General features: G+C 46.6%; 1 protein-coding gene across 3 annotated transcripts in view; it reads right to left on the bottom strand.

Moving 5' to 3' along the window:
- The window catches only part of trabd2b (TraB domain containing 2B), a 75064-nt gene that overhangs the window by 21150 nt on the left and 26184 nt on the right, over window positions 1-27730 (bottom strand). For all 3 annotated transcript variants that reach the window (XM_041839431.1, XM_041839432.1, XM_041839433.1), the window contains exons 3-4: window positions 9352-9498; window positions 2488-2662 (exon numbers count right to left, since the gene is read on the bottom strand). In XM_041839431.1, the coding sequence (XP_041695365.1) occupies window positions 2488-2662; window positions 9352-9498 (322 nt within the window). The remainder of the gene's footprint in view (window positions 1-2487; window positions 2663-9351; window positions 9499-27730) is intronic.

Genomic DNA, 27730 nt, shown 5'->3' with positions numbered 1-27730 from the left:
TACACCAGCCCTACATCAGAGTCTATACCTCCCAGTCCACCCTACACCAGCCCTACATCAGAGTCTATACCTCCCAGTCCACCCTACACCAGCCCTACATCAGAGTCTATACCTCCCAGTCCACCCTACACCAGCCCTACATCATAGTCTATACCTCCCAGTCCACCCTACACCAGCCCTACATCAGAGTCTATACCTCCCAGTCCACCCTACACCAACCCTACATCAGAGTCTATCCCTCCCAGTCCACCCCTACACCAGCCCTACATCAGAGTCTATACCTCCCAGTCCACCCCTACACCAGCCCTACATCAGAGTCTATACCTCCCAGTCCACCCTACACCAGCCCTACATCAGAGTCTATACCTCCCAGTCCACCCTACACCAGCCCTACATCAGAGTCTATACCTCCCAGTCCACCCTACACCAGCCCTACATCAGAGTCTATACCTCCCAGTCCACCCTACACCAGCCCTACATCAGAGTCTATACCTCCCAGTCCACCCTACACCAGCCCTACATCAGAGTCTATACCTCCCAGTCCACCCTACACCAGCCCTACATCAGAGTCTATACCTCCCAGTCCACCCTACACCAGCCCTACATCAGAGTCTATACCTCCCAGTCCACCCTACACCAGCCCTACATCATAGTCTATACCTCCCAGTCCACCCTACACCAGCCCTACATCAGAGTCTATACCTCCCAGTCCACCCTACACCAACCCTACATCAGAGTCTATCCCTCCCAGTCCACCCTACACCAGCCCTACATCAGAGTCTATACCTCCCTGTCCACCCTACACCATCCCTACATCAGAGTCTATCCCTCCCAGTGCTCCCTACACCAGCCCTACATCAGAGTCTATACCTCCCAGTCCACCCTACACCAGCCCTACATCAGAGTCTATACCTCCCAGTCCACCCTACACCAGCCCTACATCAGAGTCTATACCTCCCAGTCCACCCTACACCAGCCCTACATCAGAGTCTATACCTCCCAGTCCACCCTACACCAGCCCTACATCAGAGTCTATACCTCCCAATGCACCCTACACCAGCCCTATACCTCCTAGTCCACCCTACATCAGAGTCTATCCCTCCCAATGCACCCTACACCAGCCCTATACCTCCTAGTCCACCCTACATCAGAGTCTATCCCTCCCAATGCACCCTACACCAGCCCTACATCAGGGGCGTGTAGAGTATTCCCGAAAATGGGAAAACATTTTAAAATGGAAAATGAAAACTAGTGTTCTTATCTGACATATTGAAACAGTAAATGTTCTATATGGTCCCGTGCCTACAAACCCAAAAGCACCCCTACTCCCCCACTCAACCCGCTACTCCTCTGATCTGCTCCTCTGATCTGGTTCACTTGTTAACTGTGGTTCACATGGGTTTCTGTGTTCCCAATGAAAACACAGTTTAATAAAGGAAGGATGTATCTTCAGATTCATCAAGCCTTATTTCCTCCACCGGTTCACTGGAATGCTGGCCATGGATTTATTACATGAAAATGAATTACATGAAAATGAACTAGTTACTCCTAATACACATACAGTGTGTACCCACGCACATGCACACGCACACACACACTCCCCTCTCCCCCAGGACACAGTGCACCATTCAGGAAACATTAGCAGCATTAGCCTGGAATGATAATTGAAACAAACAGCTCATGGTTTCTTCATTTCTGGATTTGGGAGGAACTGCTGGTAATTGGCACTATAGCTGTGTGTGTTTGTGCATGTGCGTGTGCGTGCGTGTGCGTGTGTGTATTGTACAGATGTTTCTACATGCCAGAGATCTGGGAACCATTGAAGACTTTTATTGTCCTGCTCTTTCTCCAGTTCTGCTTTCAAACACATGAATGAGATCAAATTGCTCACCAATTGTTCACCATAAACACACATTAACAAACACTCACTAGACACAAACCTAATATATCTTTCTCACGCGCTACCGCACACACACACACAAACACGCACGCACACAGATCTAAATGTAACTGTAACCATGAGCATTCCTTGCCTCCACTGAGATGTGGGGTGAGTAGCACTGTAAGTTCCTCTCCTCAACTCTACGCTCCATTAGTCTTTACTGGTGGCTGGAGAGAGCTGAGGGTGGGCTGAGGTGCAGGGGAGCACTGTGAACATGGCCTCCTGACTTCATCTGTCTCCTCTGCTCTAGCTGCCAAAACCCACCCCTAACTGGGCCATAAAGCCAGGTCATCTACCATTTACTACTGTCCCCCCATCCACCTTGCAGCCACTTCCAGCTCTCTCTGTACCATCACTAAGCTTCAGTGTTGGTGAAAAACAGGCACACAGAGTTTCTGTAAGCACCAGAAATGGGGTCCCATTGAAGTGCCCATAGGCACAGATCTAGGTTCAGATTACCCTCCCTAAATCCTCCCTTTAATCTGTAGAGGTGACCTTAGATCAGGGTTTCCTGGACTCATGACCTCCCAACCCTCCCCACTCACCTGCACCAAAAGCAAAGAAGAAGGTCTGGGAGGGGCTTCGCTGGATGAGGGCAGAGATGCGGCGTGCCATTCGCTCGTTGCGTTTGTAGATGAGCTCCTGACGGAAGTAGCTGTCAATCTGCAGCGCCGTGGTCCTCTCATGGGCCGGCAGGGAACTGTTGATGAAGTGAGGGAGCTGAGAGAGAGTGAGAGAGCAAGAGCGAGAGAGAGAGAGAGAGAGAGAGAGAGAGAGAGAGAGAGAGAGAGAGAGAGAGAGAGAGAGAGAGAGAGAGAGAGAGAGAGAGCAAGAGGGAAGGGGAAGGGGGATGAGAGAACGGAGAAAGAGAGGAAGGGGAAAGAAAAGGAAAGAGAGAGGGACAGAATGAGAGAAGGAGGGTGTTAGTGACATCCTGGCACACGTGTGCCCGTGTGAGTGTGCGACCTGGCAGGAGAAAGTGTTCCTGACATTTCTGCCAGCGTGTGTAGCATGACAGCCTGATGGAAAATGACTACCTGCTACAGAGAGAGAGAGAGAGAGAGAGAGAGAGAGAGAGAGAGAGAGAGAGAGAGAGAGAGGGACTGACTCTACTGATGTGTGTGTATGTGTGTTTGCATGCCTGCGTGTGTGTGTGTGTGTGTGTGTGTGTGTGTGTGTGTGTGTGTGTGTGTGTGTGTGTGAGAATGTGTGTTTAATTGCGGTTTGATTGATTTACAGCCGACAGCGTCCTGGCTGTAGTCAGCTCTTGGCCGGCTCAGAGGGCTAGGCAGGCCGTTAATCTGCAGGGATGATTAGGGGTCCAGGGGGAATGGGAGTGGAGTGGGAGGGGGTCTGGCGTTTAGAGGGGGGCCTCAAGGGCCACCTTTACAGGGGTAGGCTGAGGATCCTGCTCTGCTCTATTATACAGCTGCTCAAAACACACACACACTAGGGCCAGGCTGCAGACTGCATCTGAGCCCCACTGTACTGCTCTCAGGGAGTATCCTGTTCAGTTTCTTCCAGCTCTGGGGTCAAAGTGTTTGTTAGGAACAAGTTCCTCTCCACTTCCTGACCAGGGCTACTCTCCCCAGTGGAGATGGAGGGAGTGAGGGGAGAGGGGGAAAGAAGAGAGAGATGGAAAGAGACAGGAAGGGGTTATCAGGAAAAGAGGTCAGAGGGTACAGAAGTGTGTGAGGGAGTGTGTGTGTGTGTGTGTGTGTGCATGTGTGTGGTTGTGTTGTCTTTTGGGGCTTTGAAGACTGATTGCCCGGAGGGCCCTGAACTGTACTGTATGATGTTGACACCTGTAGCTGCTGATCACAGCCTGTGTCTGATTGCAACTAGCTCTCACAGTCTCACGTCAGTATTTGACGTTCATCCATGTTTCTCAAATGTCAAAGTGTTTAAGGTTATGTTTAGGCATTAACTCTGGATTTTTAAGTTTAGGGGTGAGTTTAGGCATTAACTCAGAAATCTTAAGCTTAGGCATTAACTCCGAATGGTTAAGGTAAGGCTTAAGGGCGGCGCACAATTGGCCCAGCGTCGTTCGGGTTTGGCCGGTGTAGGCCGTCATTGTAAATAAGAATTTGTTCTTAACTGACTTGCCTAGTTAAATAAAGGTAAAATTAAAAAAAATAAAAATAAAAAGGTTTGGGATAGGCTTAAAACACTGGATTCAAAATTGCAACCTTTGGAATCAGAGGCAGAAGCTTACGCCCATCTGCCATCCCCGTCCACAATGCCCTAGCAAAACCGAAACCTACTTGTAGATAACAGCGCTCACTGTTGCCCCTAGTGGCCAGTTTCCACATCATCTCCCGACGTCCTCAGACATGGATGGACGTCGAATACTGACTTGTATCACGGGTGACCTGGCTGCTGATTGACCTGCAGCACTAAATGTGATGAAAAGGACTGGACAGCTGCATGAAAAGCACCTAATTACGTAGGTTTTTATGTGTGTGTGTGTGTGTGTGTGTGTGTGTGTGTGTGTGTGTGTGTGTATGTGTGTGTGTGTGTGTGTGAGTGATGAGCTACGCTGAGACACTGATGAATCAGCTGCTATAGTCCTGTTAGCATCAAGAGTCTCTAGCCATTAAAAAAGTATGGTCCACTAATTCAATCTGAACAACCTTTTAACTGTAACAGAATATGGAAAAATATGATCTTGGCATCCCGTAATACGAACCATCAATTTATACATTTTAAGTTTGTTCACAGACTGTATTTAACACCAAGGAAACGTTTTACAATGAAATTGGCCTCAACTCTCAACTGTTCACTGTGTCCCCTAAATCAGGTAGGCACATTCCTTTATATGATGTGGGAGTGCCCTGAAGTTAAATGGTTCTGGGGCAAAGTTACAACATTTCTTTTGACATACCTTTATATGATGTGGGAGTGCCCTGAAGTTAAATGGTTCTGGGGCAAAGTTACAACATTTCTTTTGAAGTGCTTCAATATAAATATTCAATGCTTTGCATCTATTATGTTACTTAACGATGATAGCTCCTTGAATCTCTCAATCAATCAGAGATGATTACTGCTGGCAGGCAGCACTGCTGCAAAAAAGATGTTGGCTCATAAATGGCAATCACCTCACTCTCTCCCAATTCGCCAGTGGATACAGTTACTATTAGAAGTTACAACATTATAATTATTGACAGCAAGAATGAATGGTGCTAGTCAACAAACAATTAAGGCCTGGACAAATACACTTTACTCTGTAAAGAATAATCTCAGCTAAAGCACAACACATACAAATAAACAATCTATAAAGCCCACTTATTTTTGCTTTCTTTTCCTTTTTATACTGATTTTATTAATACTTAAACTTTAAAATATGATCAAAATGATCAATACTTTGTAGTTACAGTGCCTTCGGAAAGTATTCAGACCCCTTGACTTTTTCCACATTTTGGATTTAAAAAATAATAATCCTCAGCAATCTACACACAATACCCCATAATGACAAGCGAAAACAGGTTTTTAGACATTTATGCAAATGTATTACAAATCAAAAACTGGCACCATCCCTACGGTGAAGCATGGTGGTGGCAGCATCATGCTGTGGGGATGTTTTTCAGCGGCTGGGACTGGGAGACTAGTCAGGATCGAGGCAATGATGAACGGAGCAAAGTACACAGAGATCCTTGATGAAAACCTGCTCCAGAGCGCTCAGGTCCTCAGACTGGGGTGAAGGTTCACCTTCCAACAGGACAACGACCATAAGAACACAGCCAAGACAACACAGGAGTGGCTTCAGGACAAGTCTCTGAATGTCCTTGAGTGGCCCAGCCAGAGCCCGGACTTGAACCCGATCGAACATCTCTGGAGAGACCTAAAAATAGCTGTGCAGCAACACTCCCCATCCAACCTGACAGAGCTTGAGAGGATCTGCAGAGAAGAATGGGAGAAACTCCCTAAATACAGGTGTGCCAAGCTTGTGGTGTCATACCCGTTTTTTATTTTTTATAAATTAGCAAAACTTTCTAAAAACCTGTTTTTGCTTTGTCCTTATGGGGTATTGTGTGTAGATTGATGAGGGGAAAAAAACTATTTAATCCATTTTAGAATAAGGCTGTAACGTAACAAAATGTGGAAAAGGTCAAGGGGTCTGAATACTTTCCGAAGGCACTGTATGTACCTATTGTAATGTTTTTTTTTAAATGTTTTTTTTTATTTGGCAGCCCACAGGTACAATGAATGAAATAATGAATTGAAAATATATGGAATATGAAATTATATCAATTTAAATATTGTACCTGTAACCACCCAACAACAAAAAAAATACAAAATAAAGAAACTTTTTGTCACCAAAAAAAAAGTATCTATCTCACACACTCTCATCCCTCTCTCCCATCTCACACTCTCCTAATCTCCTCTTTCTCTCTCTCTCGTTCTCTCTCTCACACTCTCTCTCACTCACTCTCTCTCTCTCTCCCTCTGTCTTTCTACTCTCTCTCAAGACCTGGTTTTCATGGTACATGTAAGAAGTGTAGTTAAACACTTGTAATTATTGGTCTATATGCCACTGTGTGTAAACAGGGACATGAACCATACTATTTGATACAGCTCTGATCCCTCCTTGTCTATATCCTGTATCTTAATCTCTATAACTCCTTTCCTTCCTCTTTCTAAATACCCTTTTCCCTCAAATCCTCCCTCTCTCTTCTCTTCTTGTCTCTTTCTTGCCCTCTCTCTCTCTCTCTCTGCTCTGGTTAGCACTGGTGGGTCCTGTGGGAGTGACTGGGCTAGAGAAGGAGAATCAGAGAAAAGTAAAGAGAGTGAGGAGGGAGGTCCCATCAGTTCTCTGATGAATCAGGACCGCTTGAGCGTTTAATGGTCGAAGGGGAGGGGTTGGGGGGGATAACCGCATGCAGATAACCTATCACAGGAAGGCCCATTAGCTGCACTCTATCCTGGCTGTTCAGGAAATGAGAAATGACAGGGAAATATTTCCTCCCTTCCTCACTTCTGGTCGCGGCCCTGGCCGGGGCCTCCTCAAGCCTGCTCCCTTTGAACCTCCTAGTTGCTCTACACTCTCTGGTGGATAGGCTGAGGCTGGGACTGAGGAGGCCGTCTGCATTAACCTCTCCTGCCTGCGGCCCATCAGGCCCCCAGTAGATGAAGATGGAGCTGGGAGAGCATGGGGGCTGGGGATTACCGTCCATTTATCAGGGAACACCTGCGACTCCGGCAGAGTTCATAAGGCCTGCCATAGATCAGCACGGCCAGGCACCGCCGTCAACCATTAGATGGTTATAGCATGTGGTATGGAATGTTAATTATGTGTTATTATTATTATTATATAAAGAACCAAGGCTTACTGGACTGGTTTAGTGGAGGGATGCAGGAGATAACTGTAGGAGGCCTGGTCTTTAGGGGCCAAGAAGATAGAAAATAATGTCTTATTGCATAATTTGTCTGGACGTACAGTGAGGGAAAAAAGTATTTGATCCCCTGCTGATTTTGCCACTGACAAAGACATGATCAGTCTATAATTTTAATGGTAGGTTTATTTGAACAGTGAGAGACAGAAAAGCAACAACAAAAATCCAGAAAAACGCATTTCAAAAATGTTATACATTTATTTGCATTTTAATGAGGGAAATACATATTTGACCCCTCTGCAAAACATGACTTAGTACTTGGTGGCAAAACCCTTGTTGGCAATCACAGAGGTCAGACGTAGTTGGCCACCAGGTTTGCACGCATCTCAGGAGGGATTTTGTCCCACTCCTCTTTGCAGATCTTCTCCAAGTCATTAAGATTTTGAGGCTGACGTTTGGCAACTCGAACCTTCAACTCCCTCCACAGATTTTCTATGGGATTAAGGTCTGGAGACTGGCTAGGCCACTCCAGGACCTTAATGTGCTTCTTCTTGAGCCACTCCTTTGTTGCCTTGGCCGTGTGTTTTGGGTCATTGTCATGCTGGAATACCCATCCACGACCCATTTTCAATGCCCTGGCTGAGGGAAGGAGGTTCTCACTCAAGATTTGACGGTACATGGCCCCGTCCATCGTCCCTTTGATGTGGTGAAGTTGTCCTGTCCCCTTAGCAGAAAAACACCCCCAAAGCATAATATTTCCACCTCCATGTTTGACGGTGGGGATGGTGTTCTTGGGGTCATAGGCAGCATTCCTCCTCCTCCAAACATGGCGAGTTGAGTTGATGCCAAAGAGCTCGATTTTGGTCTCATCTGACCACAACACTTTCACCCAGTTCTCCTCTGAATCATTCAGATGTTCATTGGCAAACTTCAGACGGGCCTGTATATGCGCTTTCTTGAGCAGGGAGACCTTGCGGGCGCTGCAGGATTTCAGTCCTTCACGGTGTAGTGTGTTACCAATTGTTTTCTTGGTGACTATGGTCCCAGCTGCCTTAAGATCATTGACAAGATCCTCCCGTGTAGTTCTGGGCAGATTCCTCACCGTTCTCATGATCATTGCAACTCCACGAGGTGAGATCTTGCATGGAGCCCCAGGCCGAGGGAGATTGACAGTTATTTTGTGTTTCTTCCATTTGCGAATAATCGCACCAACTGTTGTCACCTTCTCACCAAGCTGCTTGGCGATGGTCTTGTAGCCCATTCCAGCCTTGTGTAGGTCTACAATCTTGTCCCTGACATCCTTGGAGAGTTATTTGGTCTTGGCCATGGTGGAGAGTTTGGAATCTGATTGATTGATTGCTTCTGTGGACAGGAGTCTTTTATACAGGTAACAAGCTGAGATTAGGAGCACTCCCTTTAAGAGTGTGCTCCTAATCTCAGCTCATTACCTGTATAAAAGACACCTGGGAGCCAGAAATCTTTCTGATTGAGAGGGGGTCAAATACTTATTTCCCTCATTAAAATGCAAATCAATTTATAACATTTTTGACATGCGTTTTTCTGGATTTTTTTATTGTTATTCTGTCTCTGACTGTTCAAATAAACCTACCATTAAAATGATAGACTGATCATTTCCTTGTCAGTGGGCAAACGTACAAAATCAGCAGGGGATCAAATACTTTTTTCCCTCACTGTAATAATACACCTGTGAAGGTAAAGCGATTGTAATATGCTGAATTGACCCTAGTTCAGACTCCTAAACTGTGCTTATATCATGGCCAGTGATGACTGATGATGATCATGAGTGTGTAGTCAGTGTGACAACATCTACATGTATAATGGTACAGTGTTTATGAACGTTGAAATATGATCATACTGTAGTTGGTATGACCATGGAGGATATATAGTACATGGTGTGTGATGACCAGAGTGTGAGGCCATAGTAGGTCCCTCTATGTCAGGGCTTGATTGTAAGGTGTGTTAGTGCTGGGCAGGACCAAAAGCCTGAATCTTCAAGACCACGATGGAATAACACAACTTTAGCCCCCCTGGGTCTTCTAGCCCTGGTGGACGTACCTGTGAGGTGTCATGGTTGAAGATGATGGAGCTGAGGTCTCCACAGTTATAGTGTGTGATGAGGTCCTCTGTGGTGTAGGAGCCCTGCAGACTGCCTGCTCTCACACTCTCATGCTGCAGCAGCGTCTGGTTCAGGGCAAACAGCACCTGCAGAGGGAGGAGGGAGGAACTGTTAGGGACTTTACTGTGTGGAACAATATAATACAATGACAGCATAACAGCACTAGTGGAGGTCTCACTGTATTATGGCTCACACTAACACAAACATACAAGCACACACATACTGCACTGTACAGGCACACTGTAGTGGAATTGTATGATGGATAGTTTACAGAAGCTTATTTCTATTAGTATCCTACTGTTGCCCATCAAGTGCAGACTGGCTGCAGGTAAAAAAGATCACAAGACGGATGGCAGAGCTCCAGTGTCTCCACTCCTCTCCTCTCTCAGGGAAAAAGAAGGCAGAGCTGAAAAGAGGGAGAGTGCCCCTTTAAAAATAGCTCTCTCAGGGCCTCAGCAACGTAAATTTACAGCCCCCATTAAAATAAAAAGTAAACCCTCTTTAGGGATAATTTATGGCGTGCAGCAGCCAACGGGCCCAGCGACACTGCAGCTGTCCCAGACACCAGGGGTTAACCCTCCCAGCTCCCGCCCCCTCACTCCCACGCCCACCTCTGACTGGCCTGGCATCCCCCAGCCAGCTGTCAATCAGGGATAAGCGTTCTGACAGGAGCGCTAGGTGGAGGGTGCGAGGGAGAGAGTGGTTTACTCAGAGTACAGCGGATTGAGTTTCACACTGTCTCACATTCCGCCCACTAACACATTCATATCCTATGGTGGTGCGGTCAGTTGATTTGCACCCTTTATTACGTACGTACGTATGTCTGTATGTATATGTCACTGCTGCTTACTTCTCCATCCAGCCCTTTATTCCTAATTGCCTCCAGCCGGGTCAGTAAAGAAAAGTGATGGCTATGGTAAATACTGATGGTCGACAGCCCATCCGCATGATTTGTGTGTAGGCTTAAGGCCTACAGCTGTGCAACTGATCTATCCCGAAGTCAATATGTTATATGTAATAATTCACACAATTATGTTATGTTTTTGCAATCACTTATAGAACCTTATTGTATTGCCTTATTGAATGTTGCTTAAACTGTTAGTAACCTTAACAATGAGCTCAGCACACCCTAGTTCTAAGCTAAATCCTCTCTCTCTCTCTCTCTCTCTCTCTCTCTCTCTCTCTCTCTCTCTCTCTCTCTCTCTCTCTCTCTCTCTCTCTCTCTCTCTCTCTCTCTCTCTCTCTCTCTCTCTCTCTCTCTCTCTCTCTCTCTCTCTCTCTCTCTCTCTCTCTCTCTCTATCTAGTCTCTGTAGTCTGAGGTCATTGTATTTGCTAACCAGTCTTCCAGGCGGTGCCTTAGTAGTGTGCCTCTGTTCTAATGAGGGGAGACAACACTAGAGAGCTGACAGCATGGATGCCTCTCTCTTCCTTTCCCTCTTCGTTCCTCCCTTCCTCCCTCCCTCAGTCCACTCTCTAACCTCTTCTCATCTTTCCCAATCGCACGCAAGCAACCCCAGGACCTCACTCAGCCTCTCTCACTGCAAAGAGAGCGGTGAGCAATCTTATTTATTTTATTAGTCTTATTTCACATCTATTTTCAGCCGAGAGCCCAGCGGCGTGCTGTCATCCTGCCAAAGCGGTAATCCCAAAATGGGCCTTGATCAAACCTGTGGCCATAACAGCAAATATGCTTTCATTCCTGCTCCAGGACCCCCTGCCAGCTCCATAATGACAATCCCTCATATATTTATTTCTATCTCACGTGTGGTTGCTTTATTGTCTTAATTTTCCCTCCCCCACGCCAGGTCACGTTGGGGGGGTGAGGCCTGGCGAGCTCAGGCACAGATGTGCGTTGGCGTTGCCCAAGCCCTTGACCCACACAGCTATATGCTTGCCCAGGGCTTTGTACAGCTGCCAAGAGAAACGCCAGAACAGGCCCTGGGCAGAAAGAGGGCTGAGGTACGGGCTGGAGTAGGGGCTGCCAGCCCCACTGTACTGCTGCCAGCGCTGGGAGTTTCCTTAAACACAGCAAACTGCACCAGACACTCTGGACCTGGTGGAGGAAGACGGAAGGAGGGAGGGAGTGAGGAAGGGGGTGGAGGTATATTGGGAAACGGGGCTGTGAGTGGTGTGGTGTGGTGTGGTAAGTCAATATTCTTCTCACACCGCGGAGACTGCACATCTCTGTGCTGTTGCCATAGCGCCTGCACTGTGATGTGTTGAATGAGAGTGTGTGTGTGTGTGTGTGTGTGTGTGTTTGTATTTGTGTTTGTGTGTGTGTGTGGAGGCTCCTCAGCAGGGGAAGGGGAGGACCATCTCCTTTAATGAATTTCATAAAAAAAGGGTCTTCCCCAAGCTGTTGCCACAAAATTGGAAGCACAGAATCGTCTAGAATGTCATGGTATGCTGTAGCGTTAAGATTTCCCTTCACTGGAACTAAGGGGCCTAGCCCGAACCATGAAAAACAGCTCCAGACCATTATTCCTCTTCCACCAAACTTAACAGTGGCACTATGCATTCGGGCAGGTAGCGTTCTCCTGGCATCCGCCAAAATCAGATTTGTCCGTCGGACTGCCATGGTGGAGCGTGATTCATCACTCCAGAGAACGCGTTTCCACTGCTCCAGAGTCCAATGGCGCCGAGCTTTACACCACTCCAGCCGACACTTGGCATTGCACATGGTGATCTTAGGCATGTGTGCGGCTGCTCGGCCATGGAAACCCATTTCATGAAGCTCCTGACAAACAGTTCTTGTGCTGACGTTGCTTCCAGAGGCAGTTTGGAACTCGGTAGTGGGTGTTGCAACCGAGGACAGATGATTTTTACACGTTACACGCTTCAGCACTCGGCGGTCCTGTTCTGTGAGCTTGTGTGGCCTACCATTTCGCGGCTGAACCGTTGTTGCTACTAGACATTTCCACTTCACAATAACAGCACTTACAGTTGACCGCGGCAGCTCTAGCAGGGCATAAGTTTGACGAACTGACTTGTTGGAAAGGTGGCATCCTATGATGGTGCCACGTTGAAAGTCCCTGAGCTCTTCAGTACGGGCCATTCAACTGCCAAAGTTTGTCTATGGAGATTGCATGGCTGTGTGCTCAATTTGATACACCTGTCAGCAGTGGGTGTGTCTGAAATAGCCGAATCCACTAATTTGAAGGGGTGTCCACATACTTTTCAGGCTAGGGTGTAGCAACCTCATGATGAGTATAGGGACAATTTGAATGTAGTAACCTAAACCTATCGATGCTACATTGAGCTGGGTGAATGGAATATGAATGACAGTCATCCAATATGCTGTAATAGAAATAAGGTCATGCTCATAAAGAAAGAATCGTCCTCCCTCATCTTAAACGGAACCGACCGCCACTGGTGTATGTGTGTGTTGTGTGTGTGTGCGTGAGTGTGTGCGAGTGTGTGTGTTGACGGACAGAGTGGCTGTCCTTCAGATGAAGTGTCTCTCTCTGCCTAAGGGACAGGTTGTCACAGGCTAGACCACAAGACGCCTGACATTGGCCATCACAGTACTTTGTAGAGGTGGAGGGTGATTACGTGATTATCTCATGTGATTTATCAACACGCTTCACTTCACACAGGTTACTCATCACAACGCCTTCGTGAGAACCTCAAATTATAATTTAGAAAAGATTGCATAAAGAACCAAGCTGGAAAGAGCTCCACGCTGACAGTCTTGGAACGTCAGCATTCCAGAATGTCATTAGTGGTCGGTGGAAAGAAAGAGGGAGAGAACAAACGAGAGAATGTTAACATTTCTTTCCAAAAAGGAGAAGGAGCAGAAAAAAACACATTTATCAACACGTGTGTGCATATAAGCAATTGACCTTGAAGTGTATTAAACTCTGGCTGTTTGTTAGCGTTAGTGTTCCTGGTTTTCCGTCTGATACTTTTATGCTGTTATAACATGTAACGAGTAGGTGCTGTTGACAAGGTGTTGGACGGCTCACTCATCTCAACTACCTCACTCCTCTCTCTCCCTTTCCTCCCCAACTCTCTTTCTTTCTCTTTCTCTTTCTCTCTCTTTCACTCTTTGAAAATAGGTGTTAAAACTAAAACTTTATTTCCTACTCTCTCTCTCTCTCTCTCTCTCTCTCTCGCTCTCTCTCTCTCTCTCGCTCTTTCTCTCTCTCTCTTTTTCTCCACTGAGACTGAGGAATGGGGCACCCTTCTACCCTCTCAAAGTACATCAACAGAACAAAAGAAATTAAGAGCTAAATAAAGAGAAAAAGAGAAAGGGAGAGAATATTCATCAAATAAGGGCAGGTTCTAATGGGAGCATGTGTTATGCAGATGGAGGGGTTTTTCCTCTGTAGGAGTGGGCAGGGTAGGGAGGCATCGTTACTGGAAGTGGGCACTGGGTCTAACGTTGGATAGGCACAGGTGCATAAGAGGCATGAGAAGCATGGAGAGGCCTGCCAGCATCAGGCAAGAGATCTGAGAAGTATCTGAAGAAGTCTGCTCACAGATATTTAATCACCACTGATAAAGGATACAGCTTAAGTCATTGTTCCTCTCCACTGCCTGCCTCTCTCTGGGAGCTCCTAGAGGTGGTTGTGTTTCACCAGCAGACCCCGGACCCCTAACCCAGGGACATGCTCGGCTGGGCTCGGCTGGAAAGGCATGGGGCTTAGCCCAAAGGGAATCGGATTCAGAGTGACCTGGGACTATGGGGGTGAATGTGACTGTAATAACATCCAGAGTTAGCTAGGGTTGGGAAACCAGGATCCAGACATCTCATCATCCGCACATCCTGCTGAGTGGCTCCACTACGGCGGATACTATAGGCTTTGTGAGGGGTGGGGGTGTTGCGATTTTTCGCCGAAAGGGGGAGGGTGCAGAATGTTTTGGGGGGCCCGCTCTACAGACGGCTATATTGGTCCGCTAATACAGGACTAGTAAAGGCCCAGTGCACTGCTTTTGTGAAAACATTTATAAATAATTGTGCGTGCGTGTCTGAGAGAACCTGTGCATCGCTGCCTATGAAAAGACTCCAGGTCACAATCCCCTAAACTCCCACAGACTACTGCCTGATCACAGACACAGTAGAAGGAAGTCTGAAAAGCGTACATTTCCTCTTTTCACCTTCTATCTTTATAATGTCTGCTAGATGCCTGTTTGAATGTCATACTGACCATGTCATTATTGCTCTTTCAAAACCACCGTCGTCTGATCTTTTACGTTCAGTCTGAAACACACCTTGAATACATTACAGTAGGAAATGAAGAGCGTGACACACAAGAACACTTCAAAGTTGTCTGTACAATCTCCGCTGGTAGCTTCACCATTGTCTCCAACAGTTTCATCAGCTATCCCTCATACGTGGTATTTTTTTAGGTAACCCTGTAACCTGTCAGTGCTTAAAGACATAAAAATGCTTTCAAATGTGATTTCCAACTTCCAAGAATTGCCTAAATATTTTTACAACCCCTTGGCGCCTCTTTTGTGTAACTTTCGCTTATTCGAAGGTAAGCAATGCTTTCAACTGATCACATCTGGCAATAGCAACTTTACCCTGGTTAATACCCACTCTAGACATACACACACACACACACACTCACACACACACACACACACACACACACACACACACACACACACAGCCAGTTAAAACTATTGTCCCTTGAATACATTTTTCGACAGTCTTTCCGGTCAGACATCCTTTCTGGTTTTGACTTTCAATTCCTCTCTATCTTTCTTCTTCCCACTCCCTCCCTCCTGCTCTCTCTCTCACCCTTCTGTCTCTCTCACTCTCAGCCCAGGAAATCCGGGGATTACCCGGGGACAATCCCAGTACCCAGCCTGGTGCTCCCAGCTTCTACAGAAAGCTTCCCTTTCTTCCATCTCCTTCCATCTCCTCCCCTCTCCCGCCCCCTTCCTCCTCCCTCTCTTCCCTCTCCTCATCCTTTTCTCCTTTCCCTCCTTTCTGACCGCCTCCCTCGGTCAATCTCTCCGTCTCCTAGCCTCCACTCTTTGCCCCCCTTCAGTCCCCCTCGCTCTCAGTCCAAACTCTGGCCTAGGCTCCCCAGCCCCTCTCCTTATCCTCCAGCCCAGTTAATAAGAACTTTTGTGGGGATCGGCCCTGCTCTCTTTACACTTGTCCAAAGACAAACCCAGCTGTTTGACTTAGCAGCCCCAATACAACACCATTCATCCATTCCTTCCCGCCTGAACATTTTGAAAACAATAAAGTATCATTTGAGCTGGAGAGCAGCTGCCTCTTCACCATGAATACCCAGGAATGGTGTGGAAAAAAAGAGAAAGATAGAGTGGGAAGAATTAAATAAGAAAGAAGGAAAGGGGGTGAAATAGTGCTCAATCTTCCTCTCTTTCAGCACTGCTGGGGGTTGAGGTAAGGGGGGTGGTAGAGAAAGGAGCAGAGGAACATAGCGGTACCGTGGTTAGGTCACAGAAAGACTTGACCTGTGTAAGCCAGTAGCCCACAGCTAACAGGCAGGCCTGTACTGTGAGCACCAACACTGATCCATTCACATTCTGCATATAGCTCCTCTTTTCCCAGGGAATGATCTTATTGAATCCCATGGGCTTTATCTGCCCCCATTATGATGTGTGATGCTATCAGAACCAGATGAGGGGACTCATTCCATAGTCAGAAAGACCAGGGAGACTCCTGCATGTATAAAACATACAGCTCCAACCCAGGGGCCACTTTCCTCTTATCTTGCAGTCTGCTTTGGTTCATTTAATAGCTTTAGACAGTGTAATTCCCTAAGAATGATTTGTATTTCTGCAACGTACCATTCTAAGGTCCTGCTGAAACATGAGAGTAGCACATAATCTTGTGTATGATTGAAGATAAATTGTGTCATGGCCAAAAAACTCATCCAGATTCAGGGGATATGAGCAGCAGTGTAGGAGTAGGACCAGTCCCTTTACAATACTTAATTCCTCAGAGGTTGTGCTGAGTGGTTCCTGTCACCAGAGCTGTGTGTGTGTGAAGGCAGTGCCAGGTACTGCCCATCTCTCACACACAGCTCAGATGAAGTGTGACGTGAAGTCCTCATGCCGCATACATCTGATCTTGAGCCTGTGTCAGTTCAGACTGACGTTACTGGAGCCTGCACTGATTGATAAGTGGCTCTCTCAATTTGCTCCATATTGCCTGGGTATTGTACAGGACTATGGCTTGGTGTAGCATTGAAATAACTGCAGCATTTCCATATAAAAGGAGCATGATTGAAAGGCTATTATGTATGAGTTAATGTCGAGAGAGTGAGAGAGAGAGAGAGAGGGGGGGGATAGAGAGAGAGAGAGAGAGAGAGAGAGAGAGAGAGAGAGGGGGATAGAGAGAGAGAGGGGGGGATAGAGAGAGAGAGAGAGAGAGAGAGAGAGAGAGAGAGAGAGAGAGAGAGAGAGAGAGAGAGAGAGAGAGAGAGAGAGAGAGGGATAGAGAGAGAGAGAAAAAGAGAGAGAGAGAGAGAGAGAGAGAGAGAGAGAGAGAGAGAGAGAGAGCGAGAGAGAGAGAGAGAGAGAGAGAGAGAGAGAGACATGTGTTTATAGTTAGTAGGAGAGCAGGAGTGAAAGCCTCTGTGCTCTTCCCCCTGCCCCCCCATCCCTCCATCCCCCTCTCAGATCAGGTCTGGAGCACAGCTGGCCCTGCATTGCCCTCCACCAGCCCACCTCTCCTCACCCCTCCTACCCTCCATTCAGACAGACCTGGATCCTCCACACAGTTATCAACAACATCACTCACCCTCTCTGTTCATCCCCCACTCCTCTCCTTCTTCTTCTGACTGGTTGCCTTCTTCTTCTTCCTTCCTGCGTTCTGCTCATACTCCTTTGTACATTACTTATGCGTGCGTGTGTATATGTCTATGTGTATGTGTGTGTGTGCCACGCATGTGTGTAGCGTGGACAGTGTGTATTTGTGTGTGTGTGTGTGTTATGGTGCGGTCAGTGTGTATTTGTGTGTATGTGTGTGTGTTTGTGTGTTATGGTGCGGTCAGTGTGTATGTGTTTATATGTGTATGTGTGTGTGTGTCGCGCGTGTGTGTAGCGTGGGCAGTGTGTATTTGTGTGTATGTGTGTGTGTTTGTGTGTTATGGTGCGGTCAGTGTGTATTTGTGTTTATGTGTGTGTGTTTGTGTGTTATGGTGCGGTCAGTGTGTATTTGTGTGTATGTGTGTGTGTTTGTGTGTTATGGTGCAGTCAGTGTGTATTTGTGTGTATGTGTGTGTGTTTGTGTGTTATGGTGCGGTCAGTGTGTATTTGTGTGTATGTGTGTGTGTTTGTGTGTTATGGTGCGGTCAGTGTGTATTTGTGTGTATGTGTGTGTGTTTATGTGTTATGGTGTGGTCAGTGTGTGTGCTGAGTGTACAGTGCAGTGTCTGTCTAACTGAGCAGTAGCAGCCAAAGAGAAGAGGGTAGGCTCTGCTCCCGTCAGTCACGGCTCCTCCAGACACTAAACACTAACGCAGCGTAATCCCAGACAAACACACCATTTCACGGCAAATCAGAGGGAGAAATGTCAAATTTTACGGAGCACAGTCAATCTGGAGAGGCTGTACCTTGAGGGCAGTGAAAAACACACAAAGATAGAATGTGTGTGTGTGTGTGTGTGTGTGTGTGTGTGTGTGTGTGGGTGGGTGGGTGGGTGTGTAGTTGTGTGTGTAGGGGAGTTTCAGGGGTAATCACAAGGTGCCTGAGGGTCACGCTGCCCCGTCATTTTCAATGTATTTTATTATATTTTGAAAAACTTCTGTCAGCATATCCGTGAAGGGAGATCAGAAATCATGTCCCCAATGAGAACAAGCTGTCTGAGACAGAGTGTGGAAGAGAGGACGCACAAACCCCGCTCGGCTCTCCACTGCAGGCCCGACGGCCTGCTCTCACAACTATGGGAGCGCTGGGAAGAACCCCAGTACAGATGCCATATCTTAATTTGATCATCCTGTTCCTGCTGAAGGAATTTTCCAATGCAAACTTGTAGTGTATTTGAGGTTTATAGTTTGTAATAGTTTGTAATTTCCACTTTAAAATGTCAGACTTGATTTGCCCTAATAAAAAATGTATCAACGACTACAAAAAATGTCAAATTAATTATAATCCACATAATAATTCAAACTGCCTCAAATTAAGATCCTATATCTGTCCTTCAAAAGACACGCTGCTTTTTTCATGGTGGAAAATATGACTTCGGTTGTCCCCATAAGAGAACCCTTTTTGGTTCCAGGTAGAACCCTCTATGGAAAGAGTTCTACATGGACCCCTAAAGGGTTGTACCTGGAACCAAAAGGGTTCTACCTGGAACCAAAAGGGTTCTACCTGGAACCAAAAAGTGTTCTTCAAAGGGTTCTCCTATGGGGACAGACGAAGAACCCGTTTAGGTTCTAGATAGCACCTTTTTTTCAAAGAGTGTAAGCACTCAGGTTAAAAGAGTATATAAACATTGTTTCCAGAGAAAAGTGATATATACTTTGGTATCTGGAAGTGTGACCTGTCACATTCAATGAAACTCTCATGTTCTATGACTGAGTGGAATTTCTTTGAATTGCACTGAATAAATTCTACTTCCTGTCACTCAAACTCAAATTCTACACTATTAGAAAAATTTTTTCCAAAAGGGTTCTGCGGCTATCCCCATAGGAGAACCCTTTTTGGTTCCAGGTAAAACGCTTTTGGGTTCCATGTAGAATCCTCTGTGGAAAGGGTTCTACATGGAACCCAAAAGGGTTCTACCTCGAACCAAAAGGGTTCTACCTGGAACCAAAAGGGTTCTACCTGGAACCAAAAGAGGTTCTTCAAACGGTTCTCCTATGGGGACAGCCGAACCCCCCCCCCCCTCCCCCTCCCCCTCTCTCTCTCTCCCCCTCTCCCTCCTCCTCTCTCTGTCTCTTCAACCCTCTCTCCCCTTCTCTTTCTGTCTCTCCAGAGGACTGTCCAAAAGTATCTTGGAAGCGGAGAGTGTGAATTGAAAGCAGATGAAGTAACAGCCAGTCTGAAGCGTTTTATTCTTTAATCTACATTAACAAGGGTACACTTGAGCCTTCTCTTTCCACTTCCTGACATTCTCTGCCAACACCGCTACAACCCACCAACAACCACACTTTCACCACTGGCCGATCCATGACAAGGAGCCAAGCCAACCCAACCTGCATGATGGACAGAAAAAGTTAAAATACTGAGGGAGTGATGGAGAACGATCAGAGGGAGAGAGAAACAGCAGGAATAGAGAACAGAGGGAGCGTGAGAGTTGCGAGAGAAGGGAATTGTAGGGAAGAGTTGAGAGAGAGAAAGAGAGAGAGATGAAGAGATGCAGTAGTTGGATACAGTGAGTTATCCAGCAGGCTGGCAGAGAGAGAGAGGCTCCCTGTTTACTGCTGGTCCTAATTAGTCCACAAATCGTCCCCCATGCCCAACCTCCTAAACCTACTGTAGAATCAACAGCTCTTATAATCCTCTACCCTCTATTACACCTAGCCTAAATACAGCTCTCACCATATATAACCTTTATACACCCTGGCTACACACAGAGCCCTAGCCCCTTAGACCTAGCCTAAACACAAAGCTCTCCCCCTGGCCATACCCTCTCCAGCACCCAGCCACAATAGTTATATAATAAATAAAATAATAAATTGGTCATTTAGCAGACGCTCTTATCCAGAGCAATTAGGGTTAAGTGCCTTGCTCAAGGGCACATCGACAGATTTTTCACCTAGTCGGCTTGGGGATTACAACCAGCGACCTTTCGGTTACTGGTACAACGCTCTTAACCACTAAGCTACCTGCCGCCCATATCCCTCATCCTCTCCATACCCAACCTACACAAAAGTCTGAGCCAGGATCCACTATAAGAGAGACACTTGAAGTGTATCCCAGACCCCATAGTCCGGTTTGAAATGGAAACAATGGGGAGTAGAGTCAATCATATTGGGCAGCAACCACTGATAGCTCTCCCACACAGTCATAACTCTGTGGGTCTGATTGGTGCATTAACACTTATCAGGACAGGAGGTGTCCTATGGGCATACTGTAGTAGATTAATAATAATAGAGATTAACAGTAGGGGGTTACTGTACTGGTGGGGGGTAAAGTGGGTCATGGACTCCCTCGCAGCACAGTGCTGGCCGTTGGTGAGAACAGAGCTGGATGTCATATCAGAGCTGGGGCATTTTACTACTCTCATAAGCCTCTAATTATTTAATGACTCTTTAGTTAGGCTCTAGGTTGTGTTGATTTGAGCGTTGTCCAAGACTTAGAATGTTTATGTAATCTATCTAATTTATTTACAGAAGGTTTATTCCTTCTCATGTTTTGTGGTGTTTGTTTGTTGTTTTGTCTGGCTCGCTGAGTACATGCATCTGGGTGAGGTGGTGTATGCAGGCTTTGGAAAAAGGATGATAACAGAGAGGCGTAAACACTACCCTGCTCTGTCCCTGTCCCTGTCCTGTACTGTTATGTCCCTGTCCTGTTCTGCTCTGTCTCTGTCCTGTTCTGCTCTGTCCCTGTCCCTGCTCTGTCCCTGTCCTGTTCTGTTCTGTCCCTGCTCTGTCCCTGTCCTGTTCTGTCCCTGTCCTGTTCTGTTATGTCCCTGCTCTGTCCCTGTCCTGTTCTGTCCCTGTCCTGTTCTGTTCTGTCCCTGCTCTGTCCCTGTCCTGTTCTGCTCTGTCCCTGTCCTGTTCTGTCCCTGTCCTGTTCTGTTCTGTCCCTGCTCTGTCCCTGTCCTGTTCTGCTCTGTCCTTGTCCTTGTCCTTGTCCTTGTCCTTGTCCTTGTCCTTGTCCTTGTCCTTGTCCTTGTCCTTGTCCTTGTCTGTCCCTGTCCTGTTCTGTCCCTGTCCTGTCCTGTCCTGTTCTGTCCCTGTCCCTATCCCTGTCCCTGTCCCTGTCCCTGTCCCTGTCCCTGTCCCTGTCCCTGTCCCTGTCCCTGTGCCTGTGCCTGTGCCTGTCCCTGTCCTGTTCTGTTCTGTTCTGTCCCTGCTCTCCTGTGTTCTGCTCTGCTCTGTCCCTCTCTGCTCTGTCCCTGCTCTGCCTTGCTCTGTCCCTCTCTGCTCTGCTCTGTCCCTTTCTTCCCTTCCTGAGACGTGAGCTAAAGCAGCTCTGGTGTCTGTCTGGCTCCGCACAACAGAACCACAGTTTGGTAAATGCTGCCACCAGCACTGCCCCCGCCCCCGCCACCCCTACTTCCCCCTGCTACTTCTCTCCACCAATATTGCCACTGCATCAGCCAAACACTCCCTCCCTCCCCGCTTCCATAACCTCCCACAGCCTGAAAGCCAGCCACCACGGCCAAGGGGAAGAAACTGCTCACTATGCAGAAATATGATGATGACTATGATTGAGATTAGTAATAGTTTTAGCACTCCCCTTCTATTTGGAAAAACATTTGGTTTGAACCACAGCTGAGCGGAGCTCTTGATAGGGCGAGTTGGTGCAGGGGAATGGCCCGTGTAAGAGTAGCAGCTTAAACACAAAGCCTGCTGGGCTCAAGGGCAGACGCGGTCTAGCGCTGAGGGGCTGTGGTCAGGGCGACCAACAAATCACAGGATTGTGGTTTTAAATGGCCCGCTAATCATCCCCCACGTCTACAAACGAGGGGAAAAGCCAAGAAAGACAGGCAATGTAAGCAAGATTGGGACTCCTCTGTAGTAGGGAAGAGTTCTCCTTTCTGAAACCATTAATTGAAGAGTACAGCACAGTTAAGATGAATGGACAGACAACAGCAGAGACTGGACTAGTATCTCCCTTGTATTTGCGAACTACAGAATTCAACCACATCCATTCTTGTTGTTGGTGAAGTAGCCAAACAAAGTGTCATAGCTGTTCTCCTCAACAATATCAAAATGGCAGATAGGTAATTGTAGGGTAGTGTTCTGGGGATTCTGGGGTAGGGTTACCTGTTCTGGACCCAGACCTTATGTGTGTACAATAGTAAACCTATGAGTAAAGTTGGGCTGCCTGGTTTCTGCTGATTGCATCCAATGAGTCGTTCTCTTCCTGCTCTGGAATGGGAAGTCCTGTTCCTCCATCTGTCCCTAAAACAGAGCAGCCTCCATAGGCCAGGGAAGTCAGAGTCAGTCACCCAGACACTGTACTGGTCCATACATTTCCAGGCAGGATGCCTCTTAATGTGGGAGCTATAGAGAGGCTGGAGGGAGTGTAAGGAAACCTATACTTTAACAAACGAGGCAATTACTAATGGTAAGGAGGGAGGTGTCCTTTAGGGTTTGAGTCATGCGACTCAACGGTCAGTGGAAAATTGGTATTGTGTTTCTGCACCACACAGGGTTGTATCCATGGAGTAGGGACATACAAGCTTTCAAGTGTGCCCACATTTGAGTAGGTTTGATGATGCACATATGTAGTGTGGTTTCCTATTTCACCATACTGAAGCTACAGTGGACCTCTTGTTCTTTTTTAACAAACAGTTAGCTATAGAAAAGCAATGACCCCTTGCTGCTAGGATCATGTGAATCAGTGTGTACTACCACAGTATATCCTATTCTTTACTGTTCTTTACTGTTGCATTGTGGGTCCTGAGACGGACTCAGTCTGGCCCCCATGGTGCATCTGGCTGCTGTGTCACCTCTGGGTCTGGGGGGAGGGGGCTGTTAGAGCACAAACACCCTCCATACACTCCCTACACACATACCCTTCTCCTCTACCACCTCCTCTCAACCTCAGCCCACTCTGACCCTGTCCTGACCGTGATGCTATCTCTCCTCAGATCTGTGCCTGAGAGCTGAGACTACAGCCCTACTGTCTGCCTAGGCTGACCATGGGGCCTGAGCTCCCCCCACCATTCACCCTCTCTCTACACCCACACCCTACCCCACTCCCTCTCACACCGCTCCCTCTAATAGGCCAGGGTCTCACCACAGAGGAAGCAATTTCCCATTGGCCACGCTCAGTTTCTAAAGCTGTTTATTTCAGTGCTGTTGTAAAGGAAGAGATCCCTGGAAATGTCTAGGAGCAACAACGGCTCAGCCGCGAAGTGGTAGGCCACACAAGCTCACAGAATGGGACCGCCAAGTGCTGAAGCGCATAGCGCTTCAATATTTTCTGTCGTCGGTTGCAACACTCACTACCGAGTTCCAAACTGCCTCTGGAAGAAACGTCAGCACAAGAACTGTTTCCATGGCCGAGCAGCCGCACACAAGCCTAAGATCACCATGTGCAATGCCAAGCGTTGGTTGGAGTGGTGTAAAGCTCGCCGCCATTGGACTCTGGAGTAGTGGAAACGCGTTCTCTGGAGTGATGAATCACGCTTCACCATCTGGCAGTCCAACGGACATATCTGGGTTTGGTGGATGCCAGGAGAACGCTACCTACCCAAATGCATAGTACCAACTGTAAAGTATGGTGGAGGAGGAATAATGGTCTGGGGCTGTTTTTCATGGTTCGGGCTAGCCCCCTTAATTCTAGACGATTCTGTGCTTCTAACTTTGTGGCAACAGATTTGGGGAAGGCCCTATCCAGTTTCAGCATGACAATGCCCCCGTGCACAAAGCGAGGTCCATACAGAAATGGTTTGTCGAGATCTGTGTGGAAGAACTTGACTGACCTGCACAGAGCACTGACCTCAACCCCATTGAACACCTTTGGGATGAATAGGAACGCTGACTGCGAGCCAGGCCTAATCGCCCAACATCAGTGCCCGACCTCACTAATGCTCTTGTGGCTGAATGGCAGCGCTATCTTTCAGCTATCCTTCAGCACCACAAGTTCTTTAACATCATTGCGAGATCCTGGCACAGTGGCGCTGTCCTTTCCAGCGCCACGAAGGGCTCTCCATTTACATAACAGAAAATAATATAATACCATTGCATAGTAGACCTATAAAGTTACTGTTACACAAAAAACACCTCCTCATTTCTAATGAGATTTTTTGGATGGTTAGATGAAGTTGAATAGTCCCCCAAAAAGTATAATTCGCCAAATCTCAACAGAGCGCACAACTAGGCAGGATGAGCAGTGCATTCGGAAAGTATTCAGACCCCTTCACTTTTTCCACATTTTATTACGTTACAGCCTTATTCTAAAATTGATTAAATTGTTTTTTCCCCTCATCAATCTACACACAATACCCCATAAGGACAAAGCAAAAACAGGTTTTTAGAAGGTTTTGCTAATTTATAAATATTCAGAACATTTACTCAGTACTTTGTTGAAGCACCTTTGGCAGCGATTACAGCATCGATTCTTCTTGGGTATGACACTACAAGCTTGGCACACCTGTATTTAGGGAGTTTCTCCCATTCTTCTCTGCAGATCCTCTCAAGCTCTGTCAGGTTGGATGGGGAGCGTTGCTGCACAGCTATTTTCAGGTCTCTCCAGAGATGTTCAATCGGGTTCAAGTCCGGACTCTGGCTGGGCCACTCAAGGACATTCAGAGACATGTCCTGAAGCCACTCCTGTGTTATCTTTGCTGTGTGCTTAGGGTCATTGTCCTGTTGGAAGGTGAACCTTCACCCCAGTCTGAGGTCCTGAGAACTCTGGAGCAGGTTTTTATCAAGGATCTCTCTGTACTTTGCTCCGTTCATCTTTGCCTCAATCCTGACTAGTCTCCCAGTCCCTACCGCTGAAAAACATCCCCACGGCACGATGCTGCCACAACCATGCTTCACCGTAGGGATGGTGCCAGGTTTCCTCTAGACGTGATGCTTGGCATTCAGGCCAAAGAGTTCAATCTTGGTTTCATCAGACCAGAGAATCTTGTTTCTCATGGTCTGAGAGTCTTTAGGTGCCTTTTGGCAAACTCCAAGCGGGCTATCATGTGCCTTTTACTGAGGAGTGGCTTCCGTCTCGCCCACACTACCATAAAGGCCTGATTGGTGGAGTGCTGCAGAGATGGTTGTCCTTCTGGAAGGTTCTCCCATCTCCACAGAGGAACTCACCTCCCTGACCAAGGCCCTTCTCCCCCGATTGCTCAGTTTGGCCGGGCGGTCAGTTCTAGGAAGTCATGGTGGTTCCAAACTTCTTCAGTTTAAGAATGATGGAGGCCACTGTGTTCTTGCGGAGCTTCAATGCTGCAGAAATTTTTTGGTACCCTTCCCCAGATCTGTGCCTACGGACAATTCCTTCGACCTCATGGCTTGGTTTTTGCTCTGACATGCACTGTCAATTGTGGGACCTTATAGACAGGTGTGTGCCTTTCCAAATCATGTCCAATCAATTGAATTTACCACAGGTGGACTCCAATCAAGTTGTAGAAACATCTCAAGGATGATCAATGGAAACAGGATGCACCTGAGCTCAATTTCGAGTCTCATAGCAAAGGGTCTGAATACTTATGTAAATAAGGTATTTCTGTTTTTAATTTTGTGTACATTTGCAGAAATGTCTAAAAACCTGTTTTCGCTTTGTCATTATGGGGTATTGTGTGTGGATTGATGAGGATTTTTTTGTATTTAATCCATTTTAGAATAAGGCTGTAACGTAACAAAATGTGGAAAAAGGGAAGGGGTCTGAATACTTTCCGAATGCACTGTATGCTTTGATTGAAACAAAATACAAGAAAGGCTAATACCTTGTTAACACCATCTGCTCTAATTCGCTCACAAAATAGTAATTCAAGAAGATCTAAATGCATATTCCCATGAAACTGATTTTGATCAATCAAATGATCTGCATGGAGATGCAGTTTCGAACTTTCACTGGTAAAATGTGAAGAATTATCATTTACGATTGACAATGATGATGACCTATTTTGAAATGAGGTAGCCTATGCCCAGCTTGGTGGTTATTACAAATATAACATGTTCTTTAGACAATATGTATGGGCATAGGCTGATGTTGCAATTGGAAGATGCATTTTATGCATATTCTATAATTATAGGCTATTCAATTTGCTACATCTGTCGGTACAAACATTAATTGAGATTATTATGTTAAAAAATAAATAATAACATACACCACTGCTCATTGCCAAAATCCCAAAGTCTCCCTTTAAAGATGTAAATTCCCCTGTTTTGGGGACCTGCATGGTTCTGGTACCGGTTCCGACCGACATATGGCTTGCATTGAGCGGTAGCCCTGATTCTCACGGACACAGGACTATGTCTCTTCTACCTGTGCGAAGCAGGATGTGAAATCTAACACCACTTGAAGCTGGGATGTCCCTCTCACCATTTTATTCGCTCTTTCCATCAACTCCTGGCTGAAACCTACATCACAGCCACTAACAAAGCATATGACTGGAATCCAGTAGCGGTGTGTGGGTAAAATCACAGGGGAAGCCAATGCAGAAAATAATTGTGTTGTTTGCTCTATAACCTGTTAGTTCATACTGTATGCCTTAACACCGTGATATAAAGGTCGAAGGCCGAGACAATAAGAAGACAGTGGCAGAATAAATTCAACCATACATTTGTTTCATTACAAAACCGGAGAACAACATCAGTCTGGTGAAGTCCACAAAACATATTGTATGTAACAAACAGTTACATGACCAACAGCATGGTCAAGCAAGGTAACGTTTCCGACATTTTCGGAGTTACCACAAGTCGCAAAGAAAACGGGAGCTGCCTCCACTATTCCAGCACCATTTCAACATAATCTAATCACCTATGCTTAGTCTAATACACTGACAACTAAAAGATACCAAAATAACGATTTCCAATCAATGTAAGCTAAATATGATGTGGCTGTCCATGGTACTGATTTCTGTGTGTGTGTGTGTGTGTGCATGCAAGTAGAAAAAAACATGTTGACCCTACTTGTAGAGAAACACCAATGCCATCCTCCTCTTTCATGTTGCCTAAACGGTCTATGACTCTGTCATACAGTACATGCTTTTAGTTTTTGTTGTCCTAGGCTACCTGGATAAAATACTTGCTCGCTAGCCTAACTTCCTTTCATGGACAATGATGCACCAGGCCAGCTAGTTAACGTTAGTATTCTACAACCAGCTACATGTTGAACTTCCATCCTAACAGGCCAGGGGCACAATGTATGATTTTATGGTTGGATCAGAATCGCCATTACAATCATTGGCCAGTACGGACAATTAAGTAAAACCACAAGTCCAAATCCCTATCTCCATCCATGGCTAATTTAGGAAAGGGCCGATTTCAGCTAGCCACCAGATGACATCAACACAACGTGATGCAACAATTCAAGTTTTTTTCTGTCAATAATGCCGTTTGGCTTGTGATGTGATTGGCCTGAAGCCAAATCCAAACTGGCTTCCCTTGATACTTTTTTTGGGTGCGCCAGGACCATTCACAGCTGAGCTCACTTAGTTTAGCTCAACGCTGATTGGCTATTATTCTTTATATTTTTTTTATCAAGGGAGGCCAAATGCTCGCTGACTTCCCTTGCATTCAATGCTACAGGCGGCAACA

This window comes from Coregonus clupeaformis, chromosome 20 (genome assembly GCF_020615455.1).
Source record: "Coregonus clupeaformis isolate EN_2021a chromosome 20, ASM2061545v1, whole genome shotgun sequence".
NCBI lineage: Eukaryota > Metazoa > Chordata > Actinopteri > Salmoniformes > Salmonidae > Coregonus > Coregonus clupeaformis.
This window is presented reverse-complemented; position numbering and strand designations above follow the sequence as displayed.